Here is a 24483-nt window from a genome sequence, read left to right as displayed (position 1 = left end):
GCATTGAATCCACACAGGATCAGCAATCACCCCAGCGTGGGCTTTCAAGAATAGGTGCGCTAACTCTCGCATCGGCAAAGGCTCTAATGAAGTGCATAACGCGCTGGGCTATTATATGGCGTTGCCAATGCTTCACTCCAAGAGGAAGAAACTATTTCACCAACAGGACAGAAGGGTATATCAGCGTGCGTGCGTGCAACACCTAGTGCTCCCGAAGGACCTCTCGCGTATACTTCTGTGCGGCTGCAGCCGAGTATACATGAATGCGGCTGCAGATTATTACATTTCATAGCGCATCGCGGTAGCACTATGCACAATCGTTAGTGTGGGGTGCACCCGCTTCCCCTGAGACACGGCCGCGGGACCAGCTGCCGGTGAGTGCGCTTCGTCCGTGAGTGGGAAAGGGTGCATGCCGGCAGCCACCTCAGTTTTCGTCTCCCCCGCCATGCGATGCGTCAGCGTTTACATGCACCACTCGAGAGCACTTGCGCCGTCTCGAACTTCTCTTTCCCAATGCAGCAATGCGATTCGCCTTCCTATCGAAATACCGCTGTTTGATACGTTGTTCGAGAAACGTGGTGCGGTGCGACACGTCGTCCATGCGAACCCCGCTTGTGACCTGCTGGAGGTGCGCCCTGTGGCGCATACGAACAGCGTCGCTCAGGCAGAGAGGCAGACGACCTCCACCTTATGGACTTAGAATGTACTTTGGATGCATTTTTCTAAGCTAAAGAAGTGTCAATATGCTAGCGCCAATTATGAGCGACCGCGCTTTCGAGCTGTGGTGACACCGCTGTGGGGCAACGCGGCGGGACGAGGCGCAGAGAAGCGTAGGCGAGGGCTGCGAAAGGGGCGAAACCCCCAGAGGCTACGGGAAGAAGCGCCTCGGTCTCCTGAACCAAGGTGGGGTCGAAGTTCGCTTCGCCAGACGAACCTGAGCTGGGATTCTGCGAGCTCGCACAGTTGTTTTTGTTTTTTAGTTTCTGTGCGGGTAAAAATATCTTCTCCATTTATGATTGTGTTGTAATCTATAATAATAATAATAATAATAATAATAATAACAATAGGTTTTATTAAAATGCCCACGAACAACCTGGAGGGTTTTGGTGCTGGCGCACTCGGCAAAACAATGCGCAGGAAATATAGTGCAAGCCCACACACGCGTGCACACATACACACGCGCACACACATAAAAAAATAATTTCGCGAATACACATTTTAACAGAGCATAATATGTTTGGACGAAAAGAATACGAAGCAGACGAAGGGAAGAAACAGAAAAAAGGATTACAGAATGACGCCACACACAACGGATATGAGAGCATCTGTTCAGTTATTTATATTCCTCTCCATATCCTTTCAGGAAAATATTAAAATTAGGCATGAAGATATCCCAGCACTCTGAATGGGCGTTATATGTCGCCTGCACTTTAGATACAGGGCCACAAAAATCTGCAGGCTGAAAAGCGCACTGTTTCCTTGTGCTTTTCTGTGGAATGTAAATGCGCACATTAGAAAGCAAATGCGACTAGCATATTTTGCCATGTATTAATTTGTGGAGAAAAGGGTCATCCGATTTGTTGCGCCTACACTTGAGGGTAGGTAACGTGAAAGCCTGTGTTAGCTCTATGGAGATCGAAGGCCTTAGACAGAATCAATGTTTAAATGTAGATGTGATTTTTTTTGCACACTTTCGAGAAGTTCATAATTTGACCTACAAGTACCGACCCAAACGACGGAGGCGTACTCAAGAACTGGAGGCATACACTCTTCTACAGGCTGTCCTAGCTGACTGTAGCCACAGTTTAAAAAGATGCGAATGCCACGTCGTTGGACACAACAAAGGTTATGTTGCTTGCCGTAGCTTGGACATTCTCAGATTATATTTTGCATTACGCCTAATTACCTAATTAGCCTCAATAAATTAATCAACTTCTGAAATAATATACTTACAGGAAAAGGGTCAATGAGAAACGCACGCTGCTGCTGTTGCTGATAATAATAATAATAATAATAATAATAATAATAATAATAATAATCACCACCGTCGTGACTGTCGTAGTCATCATGATGAGCCTATTTTGCGCCCATCGTAGGACGAAGGCCTCTCTCACCAATATTTCCAATTACCGTCAAGTGATTGTAGCGGCGTTATATGCGTGGAGATACGGCCCTCCTCAACAAATACGACAAAAGACAAATACGGGTAACAACGTACCCGCATTTGTCTTTTTGTATGCGCACAACCAGTTTGATGCAACGGCCCAATTTGACACATGGTTCGTGCGAAGAAGTTAAAGCGTCGGATTAAAGCTTTACTGGCGACATTTGGGCGTTATCCTCAAAGGATTAGGTAAAAAATGCACCATTCACAAATGCAAAATAAAAAGGATTAGAAACTCTCCGATCGACAAAAAACAGAAAAGCATCAACTTTAAGCACTTCAGCCATTCATCATTTTCTTCCTAACAAGTGACGCCTTTATTGCAGTCGCTGTGCACTTGAACAGAAAAGAATGAAAGAACGCGCACTTATGGTACTATTCTGCATTATAGGGGCGCCTAAATCCAATGCGGTGATAAAATGCTGCGGCATATCTGAAGAGCGTCGCTTCTAATAAGGGTCCACTGAAACCGTTATTCTTCGTAGCTCTTCTGGACATCACAGCGCAAATATTGGACAACTGGCAAATACGAGTACGCGAAAATCAATCAAGACTTGGAAAGGTCTCTTTTGCGAGAGCTTGTACTTCCACAGACCCTTTGGTGCTTAACTAGCTGAATAGGTAAATCTTTCAACGAAAGATTTCCGACTGTTGTTCTGATTCTTAAAACATATCTGGCTTCGCAGAGCGTTCATGCAAAGGCTAATATCTCTCAGACATACCAGAGTACGCAAGGAGAATGTCCCCATCGTTTCCCACCTGAGAAGTTGTCTGACGCTTGGCGAAAATCCTCACGGATTTGATTAGTCTGGCTCGGATAGTTAGCATTGATTGTTCATACAGAGGTAATAAATGCGTGACATCCCTGTTGCATTACCCAGTGTCCAACGTCATGCCGGATTATGGGCCCAGTGCCGCGGGCTGGACCTTGCAGCGCGGGACTGGCGTGGCATCCTCCAAGGCGCTGGGTACCGGTGCGAAACGCATCTTGAGAGCGAGAAAAATGCGGTGCCTGGCTGCCGCACATATATATATATATATATATATATATATATATATATATATATATATATATATATATATATATATAAAGAAACAAGGAGCATTTCATTATTTCAATTCAAATTATTACAAAAATACCCCCACCAGGATTCGATTTTATAACACAGAGATCGCAACCCGAATACTACATCACTACGCCACGCCAGCGCATGGTAAGTTGCGCATAACTTACCATGTCAACACCCAGGCGCATTTTCAGTCAGTGCATCGCACAGACATGGTAGATGCACTTTCACCTCGCAACAAAAACTTATGCCTCCATCACAAACAAAAATTTGTTGCCTTTGTTGTCCGTATTGAACAGTATGTTATCAAGCGCCACAACGCTCATTTTCTTTAACGATTGGTGTTTTAGGTTCAAAAAGTTTTAAATGAACCGGCAACCCGGGGCGCTCCACGAGGTGTTACTGCCAATTTTGATGGCCATTTTATCTTCTTCGCGCCAGAGAAATGCAATATTTTCTTAGTTCAACAATGCACTTCAATCGACATGCCTGTGTAGCTACATATCTACGTTAAAGAAGCGTCGGTTAGTGCAGCTCGCAGCCTTAGGCAACAGCCCATACACGTATGCTTATATAACGCGCCACATCGACGCTCATCGCTTCTTCTGCTGACGCAGTTTACACGAAAAAATTGTGTATTTAAGAACACTGACACCAATGCTGAACCACAGGCTTTTTCCTCCTTAGATTTGTTGATTCCTGAGCTGTTGACAGCGTGTATATGGACTCGGTGGGTGCGCTAGACCTAAACTTCGGTGGAAGGGAACAATATATGCGCGGGTATCTGGTGAATGCTAAAATGTCTGTATTTGAGCCTCAGTACCTTTTTACTGTTATGTTTTAGTACACTATGGAAAGCGATTAGTCAAAAACGTTTTTGGACCACCCCCTCTGCACCTGTCTGTCACACGACGTCACCAAAACCGCGATAGCTCCCCATCTTATATGACTTGTACACACTGATCATGCATCATTTGACCGAAAAAAGAAAAATAGTTATTTCTGATTTGACGCCATTTCGCCATTAACCCCGGCTATTGGTTAAAAGTTTTCGGGCTGCACACACTTCACGTGCCCGTCACGTAACGACACAAAACCGCAAAAATGCACTGCGTCAAAATGACGTGTACGCATTAAAGATGCTTTAATATGCCGAACAAAACTGAATTTTCTTCTGAATAGCCGCACGAATAGGCGGCCCCCTCCCGAAAGGAATAAAAGATGGCTGCCGCCGATCGCTCAGGCGCTGAGAACCTGCACCTGCCGGAGAGAATGGGTTTATTTGCGTATAGTAAATCTTCTTGCGTGGCCGTGTAAAGTTTTCATGCACTTTCGGCACGTTTACGACCTCATTCTGCCAACTCTTCTTTGACGAGGATCTGTTTTAGCGTCATTCTTGCTTCCGTTATCATGCCGCCGCGATTTTCGACCATCCACCACAAGTTCAGTAAATGAAAGTGGACCAGTCGCATACGCCGGAACCACCTTCTTCATCCGGTTATCGACTTTCAGTGCAGTGGCCCGGCCCTATCGAGTCCCTTTCCATTTGAGCGTGCTTCTCGCCTCTTGTCAGCCAATTGCATAAGAGAAACCACTCAGCGTATGCAATGTTATTAGTTTTTCAAGCAAACAAAAGTGACCTCCTATGAACAAGGAGAGCGTTTGATTGGTATGTTCAGACAACTCTGCGGGTGACCACACGGTGCTCGCGTCAACGGTTACGCAAATTTGGCGTCAGGAGATTAGAATAAAAACATATTGGAATAGTTTTACCTTATAGGACCTCTGCATCAGCTTTCTTATCGGGGCGATAATATAAACCAGCATCAGGCTTCCTGGGTCTGTTCGAACGCGTCCGAACGACTACTGAGTTTGTTTAGTTCGTGTCGACTACACATCACTGCGGCTGCTCGCAGTCCTCGGTTGCATCGTAGCTTACAAATATGAAACCATTACAGGTACACGTCACGGACACTGACAAAGAATTTAAGTGAACGGCACCGAAGCGTCAACAAGCACTATTGCTGAGCAATGAGCCCTCGTCGACCGGTGTCACATATACATGCATAAACAGAGTAGGAGCCCTATAACGTAAAGCTATTCCAATACGTTTTCATTCCAATCTCCTGACGTTGAATTCGCGTAACCGCTCACGCAAGCATCGAGCGGTGACCCACAGGGTTGTCTGAGTAGACCAATAAGACTATCCACGCGTTCAAAGGAGGTCACTTTTGTTTGCTTGAAAAACGAATAACATTGCCTACACTGAGTGGCTTGCCTTATCTAATTGGCTCCCAAGAGGCGTGGCGCACGCTCAAGCAGAGAGGGATTCGATGGGGCCGAGCCAGTGCACTGAAAATCGATAAACGGATGAAGAAGGTGGTTCCGGCGTCTGCGATTTGTCCGCTTTCCCTTACTTATCTTGCGGTGGCTGATTGAAAATCACGACTGCATGCAGCGGAAGGCTAAGAATGCTGCTAAAACGTATCCCCAGGAAAGAATAATTGGCAGAACGAGGTTGTAAACATGGAGAAAGTGCTCGAAAACGTTACACGGCCACACAGAAAGCTTTATTGTATGCAAATAAACCCATGATCTCCGGCTGGTGCGAGTAGCCAGTGCCTGAGCCATCGGCGGCAGCCATCTTTTATTCCTTTCAGAACGGGGCAGCCTGTGCCTATTCAGAAGAAAACTCAGTTTGTTCGGCACATTATTGCACCTTTAACGCGTACACGTCACTTCGACGTGGTGGGTTCTCGCGGTTTTATGACGTCGCGTGACAGGCAGGTGAAGTGGGTGTCACCCGAAAACTTTTGACCAATAGCCGAGCGCTAGTGGCGAAAAGGTGCCGAATCATAAACAACCATTTTTCTTTTGTTCTTTGCAGTCAAGCATAATCAGTGTGTACACGTCATATCAGATGGGGAGCTATCGCGTTTTTCGTGACGTCGTGTGACAGACAGGCAGAGTAGGGGTGGTCCAAAAAAGTTTTTGACCAATGGCGGAGGGCTGATTGGAGAATTCGAATAGAAAAGTCTGGAATAGCTTTACGTTATAGCGCCCCAGTTCACGCAGCTTTATTCCCAGATGCGACACGAGAAAATCTTTGACCTCAAAATAAAGTGTTATTTAAAACGGGAAACTAGTACCTCCCGATAAAATTGTATCAAGCACTGAATATTCAACCGCGTTTATACTGCTTGCATACTAGAACCAGCAGAGACGCCGCCAGCGCAGTTTCTAGTACAAGCTAGCGAACTTTACCGAGAACTAGTGCGCTTACAGCACGTGCCAGTGTGCCCCAGCGTCATAGTAGTGAAACCAGCGCTTTGCCCTATGCGTCCCCAGTGCGATCCAGTCTCAAAAAACGCGCTGGTTTTACATTGCAAGGCACTGGAAGGCGATGGTCTTCACATTAGGGATGCCACGTATTTATAATATTATATGTAAGACAATTACCCGATTTAATGCACCCCCTTCTGCCCACTGCTCTCGCTGTGCATTCAAGTGCCACCTTAAGAGGAAGCTCTAGCTCGAGAACTGTCTGAATGCATGAGAACGCAGAAATAATTTTTTGAGCTACCACTGCATAAATTGCGTAAGGCATATTGCATTTAATATCTTTAAAATTTAGAATGCAGTGACTGTGTGAAGCAGATCTTTTATTTAGACCTTCAATGTTTTTCTAAACAAGTATTTGAATTCGCAAAATTTAAGAGAGAAATACAGAAATCAACAAAATTATAAAATTTTTTGTGCTGCTTAGATCGGAAACTCTAGGTGAGATGGGCAAGATAAGAGACATATACAAGCGCTACGTTCAAATGATTTATGAGAAGCCGAATCCAGGGTTTATATATACGCAAGGCAACAAATCAGGCATGCGCACAATCTATGAGAAAGCGAGAAATGGCAATTACTTCCTGAATAAAGATAGCGAAAGTGTACCAACATGTTGTTAACCTACCTTGTCTATTCACTTATTGATCTTGTCATTTCATATTTATGCTTGTGCACAACGAAAATGTCATGAAACAGAGGTGAACAAAAAGCGCTATAAAAGGTGCACGAGAAGAAGAAGCACTAGAAAAGGTGTCGCGTCAACAAGGCCGAAAGTCAACCCCTGTTAACTATCCCTACGACTCGAGCAGCAACAAAAGATGATATCACGATTCCGTAAACTGCACCTCTATGTCTTTTAATTTATATCTTTTACTAACCAGCAGTCTCGGACCGAAACCGCGTATACCTTAAATAATGCTACAGTCGAATTGGTAACTACATATAAGTACTTGGGTCTTCACGTTCATTCAGACCTAACATGGAACCACCATATTAATCTTATTCTTGTATCCACTAATCGGTCATTAGGTCTCCTAAAACATAACCTGAAGCGTGTTCTTCTCACCTCCGATTACGGGCTTTCTGTGCACTAATTAGACCTAAAATTTAATATGCTTCGGCTATTTGGGACCCTCAACAAGCATATTTAATAAATAACATTGAATCGTTGCAGAACTGCGCCGTCCAATTTATTTAGTCTGATTAATCACGTCATACCAGCATCACAGCATTAAAGAAACGCGCACGCCTGCAAGAACTGTGTCACCACCGAAAAGCTGCACGTTTATCAGTTTTTCATAAGCTGTATCATCACTTAACACTTCATAATGACTTTTTTAGTTTGCATTCTTCCATCTTTGACCGACTCGACCATCCGTTTAAAGTTCAGCGCTTGTCATGTCGTGCATTTAACTACGCACATTCTTTCATACCATGCACCATAAGTGACTGGAATGCTCTGCCTCCAGGTGTTGCTACTGCCACTGATCCCGATAAATTTTGCAATCTCTGTTGTCTGCCTTAACTACTGCTTAACATGATGCGTATATTATTATCTCACGTTAGAAATGTTTGATTTTACTTCATACTTCTAATAATGTAGATCTTGTTGTTTCATTTCATTTTATGCTGTTGTTTGGAAGATGTATAACAGGTATAATTTTTCACTACTGCCCTGTTCATGTTATTTTATGTTTTTTGTGCTTGTAGGAATTAACAGTATTTGGTACTTATGGTACTTATATTCTAATTTCACATGATGTGTGCTCAATTTTTTTCTCAATGAATTTGTCGTGTATTCAATTTTTTATCAATACCCTGTAATATCCCCCCCACCCCTTGTAATACCCTCAGCCGTGAGGGCCTTTAGGGCTAATTTGTATAAATAAAATAAAATATAAATATACCTGTAGCGGACACAATTTATGTCTTATATAACGATTTGAAGTACACCAATAACTTATGTTAGGACATTTGCTAAGCACTCGTTCACACTTCAACAAGTTTCCGCGAGTTGTAAATTCATGCATAGTATCTTCTTCCACTTGACATGCTCTATAAGGTACAATTTACAGAACTGTGATATGTGTTTTTTGGTTGAAAGTTAGGGTTTTGCAAACTTCAAGCTTGCATTTTTCTTGTTTCTCAACTTATTAGTTTTCGGCAACTGTGAAAATTTCAGGGCCTAAATAAAAAGGATGCTTACTTGAGCCACTAGAATTTAACTCAGTGTATGAAATGCAACAAATTCAATTCATATAGGTCCAACGGTTGTCTCATGAAATCATATTTCTGCGTTTTACATGCATGAGAATATAGAAATCGGAGTTGGCCCCGAGATAAGGCTTCCTCTTAAGCTTCGTATGCACCTTATTACATATCCGCATATAATTTCTGCAGCGACGTGAGCCAAGCAGACCCGAAGTGGGGCCCGCAAGCTTGTCCTTTCAATAATCGTCTCACACACACACGCACACACACACACACACACACACACACACACACACACACACATATATATATATATATATATATATATATATATATATATATGTGTGTGTGTGTGTGTGTGTGTGTGAAGAGGAGGAGGAACATATACATGATATACACTAGCCGGGCATCGGCACTAACTGATGGGAGCTAACGTTGGCTATTCGTGCAGATTTTTTGATGAAAGAAAAACTGTACGATAACACAAAGGGTCGTGCCTCGCCACTTGAGGCCTGAGCTGGCTGCCTAAGGGCAAAAATATACCGGGCCCAATGTTCGCAACAGGATGAGGCATGTGTATGCATGCATCAAAATCCTGAGAAAACTCAGCACATGCGAAAGGAATGCGAAGGCATTCACCCAGCGTGACCCGCAGGTAAGGTACGCCTTCCAGAAACGTTGAGATATAAAGTGGACTGAACCATTAACCGGTCAGCAGTCGAGATGCGTATGATACATGTATTTTATAGACTCTGCGTATATTCGCGGGCTTCTTTCACGCTCGGAAGAACACGTTTACGTAGCTCGTATTGAGAAAAAGAAAGCTGCATCGTGAGTTCTTCATGTGGCTCTACAATTAATTATAATAATGTATAATTATTATTACAACTATATTATTTGAGAAGTTGATTATATAATTATGAGTAATTACCTGATTACGCGGAATGAAAAAAAAATACTGTAAGTATCTCCAAGCGACGGCAAACAACATTACCTTGGTTCTCTCGAGCTGCGTGACATCTGCATACATTTAAAACTTGGTGCCTGATAGCTGGGACATCCTGTATATTAGCAAACGACGGAAGCACAGAGAATCATGAGATTTCAGGAGTTGCAGAAAAAAGTTTTGAAAAACTATAAAGTGGTGAGACAAGTACATTGCGTCCCCGAGAGAACACTTTGAAGGTGATTATTGCTTAGGAATGTTCCAAGAAATAGGCGAATTATTAAAGCACCATTCTCGTTATGGTTTGGTCATAACTTCGCCCACCACTGCCATTGCATTGTTAGCGCTACAGTCAATCTAAGCCTCAGCAAACCAGTTTACATTAGCGCGTAATTTTATAGCCACGAAGTATAGCCCCAGGGAGCGCATTTCTGTTTGTTGTAAATAAGCGATAAATCACGAATAGCACCTGTACATAGCCGCTTGATAGTCATATTTAAAGCAGAATGATCTGCTAGTAGAAGAACGCTTGGTAATCAGCGGTTTATTTCAATACACTAGGCGCCACTACGAACGCCACTGTGAAAAGCGCGGAGGTTAGCCGAATAAGTGTTTGCGTGCTTAAAAGAAAGCCAGTAGAATATTCTAAAATAAGATTTGTCATTGCACCTAGGTTGACATATCATTTTAAAAAGCTTACCTCCAGCCAACTTTTTCTTCTTCGTGGAAACTACAAAGAACTGTTACGTCACCCAAAAATATATTTTTTTCGACAAAAGTACTGTGCTGAAATCTCATTCACACAATCACCAACTAGCCCAGTTTTCAGTCTTTTCTTTTTTTGTACCATCGCTGGGAGAATCGGCGATATTCACTTTTGTGGTCTGGGATGTTTCGCTTGGAATTACCCATATGCGACAGGAGGAATAGACAAAGATAGCTTTGAATGTTTATTAAATGCACTTTTCATGTCATTTGTTTCAGCCATCATCACTTTTACAGGCCAGAAAAATTCGATAGACAAGATACCATCATTGGTTCCTACCAACAATTCGATCTTACCGGTTAAACGCGAGTGTGTTAACCATGGGACAACCGAACACCTTTTGTACATCCATAAATGTGTAAAAATATTTAGAGTATACACTAGAGGTGTCTGTAAATGGTGTGAGTAATAATTCCGGGCTTAGTCGTGCGACACATGCGCCGATGTCAAATTTTTATTATTCTTTGTATTCCCCTAGCCTCATCAATTTAAAAAGGCCAAAGAGGCATTGTACAAAGCATTTCAAATAATACACTTTCGTTACTAGCAAAGTGTTACGTGTTCCGTTATGAAGTTACACTATATCCGAGTCCTAGAGAACGGCTTCATTGTCCACTTACCTGCCGAATAAACGAATACCTTCACACGTCAGTTGAGATTTCGCAACGTTTTTTTTTTTTCGTTGATATATTCGAGACTTGCCCTTCTTTCTTCTGCCTCACTTGGACAAGGCATGGGCAAGAGCAGTTCACCTATAGCCTTTGCATACTCATTAGTTCGGTATTGACCTATCTATTGAGTATTCAAAGCCTATACGTGAAGGACGTTAATATACCAGGCATGTAAGTTATTTGTTGAAGTTTTTGGGGTACAACGCGTGTGATGTTAAAGAACATAAATATGAGCAGCGCGAGTATTTCAAGGCTGATGTATTGCGCTTTATGTTTCCGTTAAGGCCTGAAGCACGAAAACCACTATGGGGATGCACGTAGGTCAATCCCCCGAGGCAACTTCTGCGGAGAAATTGGTCCCGTAGAATAGATGTGCGCTCCCTCGATGTCACCTCCACGACTCACTCCTGAGAAGCGAACTGACGCTATAGGGGCAAGAGAAAAAGCACCCTCAGGAGCATGCCCGCCCGCTTCGCTCGCAGAAAGGGGGCTAGGGTGTGCGGGTCGACTGTCTTTCGCTTTGCTCAGCGTGAAATATGCCACGGGAATTTTCGGGCATTAAACACCCCTTCTCGTTCTTGTTACGAAACACCTCCTTTCTCACTGCCTAATTATTTCTTCTTTTTGATGCGATAGCATCTAATGGCCCACTCAACGAAAAAGCTGCCGTCTGTAGCAACGAACGGCACCTAAACTACCGTTGGCTGCGACGCCCCGTCACGTGCGCGCTTCGACGCAGCAGAGGGGGGGGGGGGAAGGAACACCTGCAGTACGCTGACGCGCCAGGTGTCGCGTGAGGGGAGAGGGCATTGCCGCGACGTCATGTCACTCTTGGAAACCTGCGTTATCCACTTGTTCCTTTTTCGTGCGAGCTCTCGCGCGCGTTCTAACTTCGCCGCGGTAATCGTTATCAATAAATTAATGCTTAAGAGGAAGCTTTAGCTCGAGTGCTCCTATCTAAATACATGTAAAAGGAGAATTCGTTTTTCTCGGGAAACACTGCACCAAATTTGACGAGGTTTGTTGCATTTAAAAGAAAAGCTTAAATTATAGTGACTGTTGGTTTGGAATGTTTGAGTTACGTCGTCAATTGTTTATTAAAAATTGGCAAAAATCGAAAATGTTCAAAAAACGAAAGTATCAAGTTTACAACTCTGTACCTCAACCACTAAAAATGATAATACAATTCAGTGAACTGCATCTAATAGCACATCTAAAGCGGACAGAATTGATATGTTACACATGAATATAAAAAAATTTAATCATAGGGAAATACAACGTTTGAAAAACCGTTGTAACCAACGTAACAAATTCACGTAAGATGTGAAATGACATATTGAATTTGTCCGCTTTGAATGATCTAATGGATGCCGTTTACAGAACCGCGATATCAGTTCTTGATGCAGAGCTATGAATTTGTAAACTTCGTGCTTCTATATTTTTCAAACGGTCAAATATTTGCAAATCGTTTTAAGAAAATTCAGGCCCTAAATCGAATTTCCGCTTCCAACAGTCACTAAAATTTAACTTTCTCTTTCAAATGCAACACATTTCATCAAAATCGGTCCAGGAGTTGTCTCATAAAAACGTTTTTGCGTTTTACATGTATTTGAATAGGCCGCGTCGGAGTTGGGCCCGAGCTAAAGCTTCCTCTTAAAAAGAACAGTGATTTCGAAAGGAAAAACGTTGGTGCTAGTGAATTTAAAACCTACGCCCCCACGCTCAGAAGCCGAGTGTCTTACCCACTGGGCTAAACTAGCGCCTCCAAGATAGCAGGCCTGTGCCCTCTGCTTTATGACACCTTGTTACTTGCACCGAAATTCCATTGCCAAGCCTAGCGTGACGAAAGCGCTGACGTCAAAATCCCCGCGGCTTACTATGTCAGTCGGACAAAGTAGCCTGACGTCACAGATCGAAGTGCACCGGCTTTGCGCCATCTAGGAGGCGTTGGCCAAGCGTCTCAACGCACTCGCTTGTCCGCGAGGAGTTCATAACTCGAAGGACCGCTCAGCTGCGTTCAATTGGACATTAATTTTTTCGCATTCACAGATCATAAGAATTGCGTAGGTGTCCTCGCATTTCTTTTCTTTTTCGTCTCCTTTTTCTTCTCCTTCTTTTTCTTGTGAGGTGTATATTAGTGGTTTGCGGTAATATTTTATGGTGCAGACGAGAAAGAACAACATAAAAATAACGTTTGCCCACTAGAACTAATTATTCACACGCTGAACATCGTTGAAGATTTATGAATTGTACCAACACTGAAAGAAAAGTCGCGGCTTTTGGCACTAAACTAAAATAACGTTACAGCCATGGCAACGACCCAACGAGGGCACATGCAGACTATCGCATGTGACGTAATCGTCATTATTACATTGAGTTCCACTTAAATTGTGCCAAACTTTAAAAATATGCAAATGCCACGTAGCTGGACCGAACCAAAGTAATGCTGTTCGCCGCCGCTTGGAGATAATTTTTGTTGTATGCTGCCTTATTATATCGTTATACTCTTAATTTATGAATCAACTTCGAAATTATTGTAATTAGATTAAAAGTGTCAATGAGAAAATTGTAGAGCAGCATGCAAAAATCAGGATACATATTTACGTTTCTCAATAGGTGCTACGTAAATGTGTTTTTCCAAGCATGAAACCAGAGTGCGAATAAACAAAAAATTGTCGCGCAACTGCCCGCTCAAGGCACTTTGCGTGTATTCGGGGACTTCTTTCATGCTTGGAAAAACACTTTTATTTAGCATGTATTGAGCAAAATAAAGCTGTATTGGGTACTTTTTAATGTTGCTCTACAATTTCGTTATTGGCACGTTTAATCTAAATATAATATTTAAGAAGTTAATTAATTATTTAAGAGTAAGTATGTAATTAGGCATAATGCAAGAAATATAGTCTGAGTATCTCCAAGCAACGGCAAACAACATTACCTTGATTCGGTCCAGCTACGTGGCATTTGCATATCTGTAAAGTTTGGCTCAATCTAAGTGAAACACCCTGTATACTTTATGGTGTTGACTAAACCGTCACACTGAGGAACCGCGATCCAATAACACAGGACGTTTGAATTTTCCTCCACATGATGTCAGGATGTTGCCAGCGCTCCTCTGGGGGCTGTAAGTTCTGGCATATGCACGACCTCCACCTTGCGAGGCCAGAGCTCGAGGTCCTGGCGCCTTCACCACTTCCTTTCTTCTTATAAATTGAGAAGCAACGCACTGTATACACGGTACAAAAGATAAAGAAACGACAATATAAGCGCTCTCTTGTGTCGTGTAGTGTACGCTGCTTCTCCCATCTCCAAAGACTATTGCCCCCCATCCCCACCCGACTTGCGTATAAGTATCGACTTTTTTTAAGATACACCATGGTCATCCTGACGCCGTCGCACATCCAATCTCGCCAAAAATTAATGTCCTGTTTGTCTCTGCAAGGCACGCACAGTCCTGGTTCTCCAACTTGTTCGCTCCACTGCATCGGTTTATCTCTGCGCCTCGTTCTGGTTGCGGCTCCGTTTACGAGCCGCAGGGCCGCGTCGCATGCTAACTTCATTCCACATGGGCACTCTGCACGATCGTGCAAAGATATGGTTGGCTATTCTTCAGAGAACTGGCGCAACCTACTGTGCGGGATTGGCCATGAATCGGGCGGTACGCCTATAGGGCCACTATCCACATTGATGTTTTCCTAGTGCGCAGGTTCTTCACCTCGGCCACCTGCTCTCCTTCATGGTTGCTTGAAACTATGTTTCCGTGTTACCTCAAGAAAATGCAATGCAACGCGAGATGCTGCTGACAAATTATTTGTATTACAAACAAATTAATGGTATCTGGTGTGCGACTTACGTTGGAGACGTGATAGAAGTTCACAAGAATGGTGTTGGATACACAGGATACACGTTCCAACCTCGAGAACTGTTTTGCTAGAGAACGTAAATGTAGGTGGAATTGATTTATGGCTTGGAAACTGCAGGGCCTAGAGACGACTTGGACGATTGCCAGGCGTGCAGGTGCAATAGCGTACTCAAAAAAACTTTTGCGCTATTTCATTAAACCATTCAGCACACGAGAGAAACTGTCGAAGTCTTCCACATATTCGCTTCTAATTACTACACAAGCCAAGCATCGGTCGCACTATCTCAAACAGAAACTGAATTTGATTTCTACACGTATATTTTTTTTTGCAATTAGGGATATATTTCTGCATAGTTGTATGTATACCTGAATGTATAGTTGCCTTGTACATTCAGACGCTTTCCATTTTAACGATAAACACAATTGCTATAGGTAACACTTGCTCTATGTCAGTCGTTACTCTCGTCCACCTAGTCACTCCACACTTTAATTTTCAAGCAATGATACTAAATCTGAGGTCTCCGAGAAATTTAGTTTTTCCTTATAATAAGACAGTCTGCTTTATACTCATCAAACGTAACCATAATTCCAACGAAGTTGGCTTGATACGGACAGCTATCGCCGTAAATATAGGTGTACTCACATTGTCAACCCATAAGCGTCACCTATTCAAGACTTAACGCTTGAAAAGTAAGGTATTATCTATTCGAAGCTTTGGAACGAACATCAAGACTCAGAGAGCGGTGAACCACAGAATTGTGTATTACAACAAAGCTCAGAGGCTTCAAAGCCCACCTCAGCGTGTGCTACAACACTGTTGTGGAGGTTTTGCAATGCATTCGCGCTTGTCATCATAGCCAGGAATCTGTTTAAGTGGAGCAGTGCTGTCCTTCACTAACACAGGGGAGATTCCTGCGGTAGGTGAAATTTCAAAAGCTTTTCGAGAAATGCACGCACGAAATTTGACAACACAAAGTAGATGAATTGACCACGAAATAGACGCTTAGTATCTCCCACCTGTATGCTTGAATCTTGCCGCCGACGGCATCCAGGAAACTGGCTGGTCTCCCATGTAGGGTTCAGGTTCCCCTGTCAAAAAAGTATATCGCACATTACTTGAGCCTGTGCCATTCGCTTATAACTTGAAAAACATACAGTAATTGGCATACTTGGAGAAGAGCAACAATATTTGAAAGTTGCGATAAACTAGAAAAGTATAGGGGGAGGTACATGCAACGTCACCGGCTCCGGCCAAACACCTATGCAGCAGAAAATGGTGGTTAGTAGGCCGCAATCGGCTTGAGAATAATTTGGGTAAGTTCAGAGGTTCACAAAGGAAGGGAGTTCATAAGTTTCCACATGTTTCTGCGTTTATTCCATTACGACTGCGCTTTATTTTCGTTTGCTGGTTTATTCCACTGCCTGTTTTATTGTTAATTGACAAGGAATTCTAGAACAAATATTTTATTACGAGCAATAACTGCTCTTTTCTGTCATTTCTTCCTTTTGAAAGAAATTGAGCCCCTCTTATTGGCAGTTGTCAGCCTTCTACTTCCCCATTTCCCGCTCTGTGTGTGTATGTGTGTTTTCATATCAAATACTAACAAAGCTAAGGCAGGCCTCGTGTGCACTCCTATGTACACTCCAGCCACAGTATCAAATTAGGTACCCTCACCAGCAAGCTGCCGAGAACGGACATGACATTCTACCTCAATCTCTGCCCAACCAATTCGTCGAGTTAAAGCTTCCTCTTAAGAGGAAGCTTAAGCTCTAGACCAACTGTGATAGCGCCTGTTCAAATGCATGTAATACGCAGAAACGCTTTTCTGAGAAAACCACTTGGCTTATTTTAATGAAATCCGTTGCATTTGAGAGATACAAGTTAAATTATATTGACCGTTGAATGTGGAATTTCGATTTAGTGCCTGAATCTTTTTAAGGGAATTTTCAAAAATTGGCACTTTTGAAAAAAAATACAAGCACGAAGTTTACAAATTCGTAGCTCAGCAGCTAGAATATATATCAGAGTTCTGAAAACTGCATCCATTACAGCATATAAAGATGACAAATGTGATTTGTCAATTTATATTTTACATAAATCTGCTACATTTTTTACAAGGGTTTTGAAAAATTTCTACTCAGAACTTGGTGGTCTGCTTGAAAGTCTTGTATAATACGTCAATTTGTCCGCTTTAGATTTAATATTAGGTGCAATTTATAGAATTGTGATGTAATTTTTACAGCTGAGTTACAGAATGGTAAACTTCCTAGTTTCGTTTTCTGAAAATTTGCAATTTTAACAATTTTTATTAAAAGATTCACGACCTTAACCAAAATTAGCAACCAATAGACACTAGATTTTAACTTTTTCTTTTAAATGCAACAAACCTAATCAAATTTGGTACAGTGGCTGCCGAGAAAAACGATTTCCCATTGCCCATGCACTTCAGTTCAGTTCAGTTGTTTATTTTTCATCACAAAAAAAGTACACAAGGTAACAAAAGCTGCATTATAGCAACTTGACGGAGCTCCGGCCACCGTGAACAAGCATCAAACAGGTACAAAAACTGCATAGCAAAAAAAAAAGAAAAAATGGGGTAATACGCACAGCAGTTAGGACACTATAAGATGCAAAACAAGATATCTTGGAAGACAGATCCCAGAAACTGGGACAGCGTGAATACTAACATGTCATGTCAAAAAGAAAATATAAACACCATATGTTCACTGATTCGAAAACAAAGTAAAGCGGGCAATATAAAAGCAGATAAAAACGATGTGATAACGCAGCAGTGTATTGTTTATCGCAACTAAAATACATTTCATTTAAAAATATGCAGGAAATGTAAAAAGCAACCAGATCATAAATTCCAGACATCATTGGTGGGAATACAGTTTAAAAAGTTACAAGCAACTTGTACGCGTTCAAAAATGAATGAAAGTAATGCGTAATAGTATTTTCTGGGTTGAGGGATACGTTTTCATAATCGACTTTTATTAAAAACCAGCTTTCATCATAAGTGGCACGGAGCTAAAGCTTCCTCCACCGTTACTGTTAGTTCTCTCCACCGTTACTCTTAGCTTGCTACGCCGATCACCCCGTCTCGAAACAAGTTAATTGTGTACCATGTTGGTTCTCAACATTTACGAACGCGTTTTCCATCGGAGTAACCAACAGCGCTACATGCAATTTCGCTGATTTGAGGAAACGATAGCGCGCTTTCTGGGCCACTGCTCCTTTGTCTATGGTCAAAAATATTCTCAGCGTGCAGCTTTTAATTTCTTAGTCGAACGACCATCTTCAAAAGATGAAATGCTGGGACTTTGGCTGAAGTTACTTTGGCAAGCACAAGGCCCCAAAAGCGTTGTTTCGCTTCATGGAGGGGACTGGACAACACAACCACCTGTGATGACGCCAATATGCCAGTGCCAACACCGCTAACACCGGCATGTACAAAGATAGTGTATGTTTCCCGTTGACTGACGATTAAAACAATTGATTCAGAGACATCGAGGGCAGTGAAATTACTGGGTTTGTTACCTCTTAATAATGATAGAAACATTGCGTCCTAAATAATAGCATAGCACAATTAACTTCTTGGCGTGCACAACAGAGTGCAGTTTTAGGTAGTTCCAACAGTTAAATTTGAAAAGCTCAGTATCAGCAAAAAAAAAGTAAGACTGGTGTTATTTATTACGCCCCCCAAGATATAAAAGGATATATCGTACACTCCTAGCATGGTAACGTTTGATTTAGGAGCATATTCGCACAATGCGGCAGCATAAACTTGAGCTTTAGGAATAACCAACACGGTGACTGACAGAGGTAAAAAGAAACAGTGCATATCAAGCGAGCAAGTACTTCGCTTCAATGAAACGGAGTAGCTCAAGCATGAGCATGAATTGACGGTGGAATATACGGCACAGGCACACACACCAGCAAATAAATCATTGAACAAGAAGCATTGCTTACCTAGGCAACATATATTGGTGTGTTCGCCTTTCGTTACAGCACTCACAACACAACCGGTGTTCACGACTCTCAGGTAAGCAAAGAAGATTTAAAACCGGAGCTTGCGTCGATTGGAATAAACGGCTGGTAGTAGCGCCTGTCCGCATCTTTTGTGTCTTCTCTATGTGCATTTTTTGCGCTGTATTTGGAATTTGCAATGCTAGGCCCAGCAGACGGTCCTTCTGAAGAGCATTTGACATCGGACATCGTCACTGCATCTCATTGCAGCGGCCACGCAGCACACCAAGCATGTCTCTGCTCCACGGCGTCGTGGCTTCTTCTCAGCGGCTCCCGCACCTTTGCGTCTTTTTGGTAACTGTACCAGGCATCACGAGCAGCTGAGACACAAACCACGTTTGGTAAGCGCACGCCACCAAATCGGATAGCGTAAAAACGTGGTTAAAGCAATCAAACACAGCGCCATACGACCGTTACAAAAAGACCACACCGGCGATACTCTTCCCGGCGTGCATCTCGAGAGCTGCGCAACGCGGTGGAGCTATGACAGCGCTGATGTTTGGCTGAAGCTCAAGCGCGTTTGACTATGCCAAGAAACTAGCGCAACTAATAATAATAAGCAAACAACCGCTTCGTCAGAGTGTCACCGAACCTTATATCAAGATGATACTATATTCTATAGTTTAAAGAAAGTTGCATTTCGTTTGTATTCGTATGCTTGCTCCCTACTCATTTGGCCCGCCGCAATTGTGGCATCATACCGTGAGCGCATGTTCATCTCTGTACGAGATCTTACTGGAGCGGCTGCCGTCCGCTGTCATGTTTTAATGTGGCGGCGTCCTTCTCGCGTGTTATTCGGCGGGCACGAGTAGTGCATGTCTGGCGTTCTCCAATGGACCTCGCATTTGCATTTGTCAGACAATCTTAAACGGGAAAAATGCAAAAAGCAAGAAAACACGACGACAATACATTATGTTGCAGTGCACAGTAAGTATCATTACAAAGCATCGTTCTCGTCCTACATAGTAGCTATTAGGCCTGCTCGACGCTTTCATTCTGTCGGTCGTCGAACTTTTACAGTACTGTTGCGTGCGCCCACGTGCGCCCTTCATAGTGCGCCTGCTGTCAGTGGGTGTCGCGTTTCAGGAGAAGATGAAACAAACGCGACTAAAGGGAGCATTAATGCACAAGGACATAAAAAAAGAATATTGGGTATAAATATATGTTCAATCACCGCAATGCTCCCGATTTTAGTTTTTGTGGACGTATACAAGCCTATGTTTTATATCGCAGCCTGAAATGCCTGCAGTGGCAGCGTGCGGCTGTTTCCATCAAATTGAGCCGTAGTGATAATTTATGCCACAACATCGTTCGCCATAATATATTACGATGTATGTTTAGTGTTTCTGTTGCTTGCTTTTAGATTATAATGGCACGTATGCAGTATAGATCATTAACAAATGAATTGATGCTGTCTGACTTGAGTATGCGCACGTGCAAGATTAAACTTTCTTTGACATTGCGAAATCAAAGATCCGCACTGGTACCAACAAAATCTTAATTTAGTCCAACCTGCCTGAGTCCCCCGGCCGCACGCCATATAGTGAATGTTGGACCCAGCTGATAACAGCATATCAGGATCGCAATATGAGACAATAATCAGTAAACTTACAATCGATACAATAGGTCCCCTGAGCCACAAACTACAACTTTTTATCGGTTACAATGGAAAGATTACAAGATATTTGGCGTCGCATTAACCTTTAAAATAGACGCTTCTACACATTAAACCTATAGACGGGACGGAAATTAACAAAAACACAAAAATTAAGTTGTTTTAGTAAATGAGTAACCTTTGTGTTATAAGTTGCTCGCAACTATTAGGTTAACTTAAAGGTTACCGTACTAAGAGTGTACGACTCCCATATCACGTCTTTTTGTGAGAATCCTAGGCAGTCTAATTGGTTTAAAAAAATGACGGTGCTTACGTTTTTATACTAAAAACAGCATATGTGTAATACTACTAACGTTAAGTGTCACACAGTGCGGTGTCGTAGCTCCCTGCAGCAACGACTGACCACTATCGCGACTCTAACCTGAAAGCTCTTTTTCCTTTCCATAACTTCGCTGTCCTAGTGGCTCTGCTGAAACGATGCACAGATGTATTTGCTGTTGTTTCGTTTTGTGTGCTTATTATTGTTCGGTGATTTCCTTGCCCTTCCTCGAAATGGGTCCTGGTCAGCTGTGGAAGCAGCCGTGCGCCATACTGACGAGCCTAGCTCGTCAGTATGGCAATCTGTTTTGGATTGCTTCAAGTGCGTTTTTGTGTGGCCCATTTCTTTTCGTTGAACACCGTGAACCACGTACAGGAGGATCCGCTCAAGCTTTCTTCGCTATCATCTCGGCTGTGCAGCGCCGCGTTCAAGTTTAACGCCGCGAACCAGAAGGCGCAGATTGGGCGGCATAAAAATGCTAATCAAGACACCGCACCGTCCCCGACATCATGGCGAGAGAGCTTAGGCAAGAATCCGAATACATCGGCGCTGCAATGGCTGCGGAGCGGATATAAAAGCAAAGGCCGAAGGAAAGACAGCGGGAAAGGCGTGAACGAAGAAGAGCAGCCTCAGTGTGGAATGCGCTTAGCTCGTATGAACTTCGTGTGTGTGTTCCGCATTTTCCCCGCTCCTCCCGTTTCAATTTCCCTTCGTCGTGGGTCGGCTTTCCACTCGATGCTTGCCCTATAGTGAAGTCCTAGGTAATTTAAGGGAAGCAGCAAAGCAGTGCATCGCTAAGTTATACGAAAGCAAGAAAATAAGCAAAAATAAAGAAACAAGAGTGGAAATGAAGAGTCTGCTTGAGTAGAAAAGCTTAGTTGAATATCTGCTCACATAAATCGTCAGAAATAGCCACTCCCGACTTTTTTTTTTCGCGGCTTTGTATTAAGACCGAAGAAACTTCAATGAATTAACGCCGGATCGCGGTCAGCCTATGGAGTAATTTTCGTGAAAAGGACGGCAGTGACAGGGGCTGATGAGACTGCTTCGCAGAAGATACAAATGACAGCCAAACCAGGCCTTGATCATTCTCGTAGAACAAGGAAATGGTGAGGGCAGAAGAATAGGAGGGGGCTGGGGGGGAATCGGAGATCGGAAGAGAACGCGTTCGGTCGCTGCAACGTCACAAAGTGGGCGGTCCTCAATTTATGTGAGAATAGGAGGGACAGAGCAGCCAATCGGCAGCGGTGAACTCCCCGGACGTTGACGTACCTCGTTTGTCAGCTGCTTGGGGACAATACACTATGACATCAAATGTTCCTCACCTTCCAATGAATAACATTTTTAACAAAAACAAAAATTTGTTTCTCTTCTTAAGCTTAAACACATTCTCAAATAGTCATACGTATGACTACTACAATTTATTACTATTTGTTCGTCTGCATGGTTGCTAGGTGGTGTCACGCACAGCGGAGAAAAAAAAAACGAAGATAACAGTGGCGCGCTTTTAAAGACGCAAAAACGTGTCGTCGCACCGCAATTTCCGGCTGGACCCCTGGGTCTCGGCGAGTCGGAGGGAGCTGTTCACCACACTGATCGTTTCGAGAAAATAAATATTTAAGCGACGCCAGAATTCGCTTTCTGCCATCTCCTCAAATGCATTTCACAACTCTAACCACTCTGCTTCCTCCTTGAGAAACGCCAACGCCAACCGAAGCTGCCATTACAACCGCGATTTTCACTAATTAGACTATGGATTGGACCCGAACGTGCTATTCCGTAGTCGCAGACGCCGTTTCGATCGAATTCAATCCACTAGACGTTCCATGCGAAGCCGGTCTCGTAGTGAGCGCGTGATAGCTCGAATATAACACCCCTCGTCGCGTTCTGCTCCTAGCAGACGACGTGTTCGGTTTGAAAATGATTGACAGGACTGATTGACAGGATTTGGTGACGTCATCTTGACGTCTCCAAAAACGTGGCCACGCCGTGTGGGTAACGACGTTGGCGCGGCCTAGGCCAATCGCGTGAGGGGAAACTGAACAGCCGTTCCGAACAATGACCTCAGGTCGCGCCCCAAGAAAAGAAAGATTCTAAAGTGGAGAATTTCTCCGGTTTATGCACGGAAAGGAAATATGTTTGCCACCCTCAAAAACTCAGCGACATGTGGGTCTCAGGTGAGAAGAGACTTGGAAATGACGTAATGTGGATATCGTTCATTGTATCGCCCATTGTTCGCTTGGTTTAGAGCATGATACGTATACGTATCGTGCTTTAAGCCAAGAGTAACAATAGATGACCGCAGCTAGAAGAGCGCTAGTGAAGTCGCGGAAAATTTATACTTGACTCGGGTTACGAGACTCAGCTAATAAGAGTCTCGATCGTGCTTGCTCCTTTGATTTCTGCATATGAAGCGTGCCGCCATATGTGATGCTTGTTTACGCGTCACGAGCTTCTTAGGCGTTGAGTGAAGCCATGAATACTAGATAGATCGTTAATCAGGACGCCAGTGATGTTAGCATTGATCATGCTTTAGGCAACAACGGCAACGTAGCTTTATAAAGCAGAAATATTATTCTTTTTTCGTGTTTATAGATTTATAGGCAGAATTTTATGATGGCAGAACACACAAATGTTGACTGAATGTGCTGGTCTATGCAAGTCCTGGTCTATGCACTTTTTTCGTGCCTTTACCTTTTTCGAGAGACGTAAATTTTATACTATATACATCAGTGGTTGACAAATCCGCGTGACAAAAGGCAAATGCAACCATGTAATGCGTCTATTGTCAACGAAACGTTAATCGCCATTGTCAAAGCAACTGTGAAACTTTCACGCAAATATGAAAACACTAGGCAGATAACCAAGTGGGGTAGCTGTTTTCTTCGTGTTCCTGAGCTGTACTGGTGAGCACGGCATAAAGATTTCGAGCGCAGCTCTTAGGCGCGCGTTCCTCCCGTGAGCGTCGGCTTAACCAAGAGAACGAGCACAGCGAAAGATGAAGAGAGAGAGAGAGGAATGAAAGACTCGAGGCGGAAAGCGGAGGAGGATGGTATGGCGAAAGGGTGAGAAGAAAAGCATAGTGCGGCGGCGATGAATACGAGATGGCGTCACAGTAGCGCGCGTCGTCTGGGAGGTCTATCGGCGACGGCCGCCGTGAATCACGCCCAAGCGTCACCCACGCTCTGGCTCTCGCGATCTTTAGATTAGCGAGGCTGTCGAGCCATACTTCGCTCGGTTTGCAACGTGCTGACGGAGACAGGCTGTCTGCGCCAAGCAATATATTGCGAAATGAAACGCGTCTAGAGCTGCGCTCAAATTTCGCATTCGGGAGTATCGCAATCGTCGGCGAAGTTTTTGTATCAATCAACTGAGATATGGTGCACTTTTCAGGCTGATAATTCTGGAAGGCTGCACTTGTCCGCACGTTTCAAAAATGTTATGTAGAACCAACTGTGTCTGCTTTTTCAAAATACGTTTAGCATGCTCT

General features: G+C 43.3%; 1 protein-coding gene across 1 annotated transcript in view; it reads right to left on the bottom strand.

The window, feature by feature from the left end:
• The window catches only part of LOC142587679 (synaptogenesis protein syg-2-like), a 1186854-nt gene that overhangs the window by 719176 nt on the left and 443195 nt on the right, over nucleotides 1-24483 (bottom strand). The window contains exon 4 of the mRNA XM_075698849.1: nucleotides 16047-16118. Coding sequence (XP_075554964.1) covers nucleotides 16047-16101 — 55 coding nt within the window. The 5' untranslated portion in view covers nucleotides 16102-16118. The remainder of the gene's footprint in view (nucleotides 1-16046; nucleotides 16119-24483) is intronic.

Source organism: Dermacentor variabilis, chromosome 1 (assembly GCF_050947875.1).
Source record: "Dermacentor variabilis isolate Ectoservices chromosome 1, ASM5094787v1, whole genome shotgun sequence".
Classification (NCBI taxonomy): Eukaryota; Metazoa; Arthropoda; class Arachnida; order Ixodida; family Ixodidae; genus Dermacentor; species Dermacentor variabilis.
Note: the sequence above shows the minus strand (reverse complement) of the source record. Positions and strands in the feature narration are given on the sequence as shown.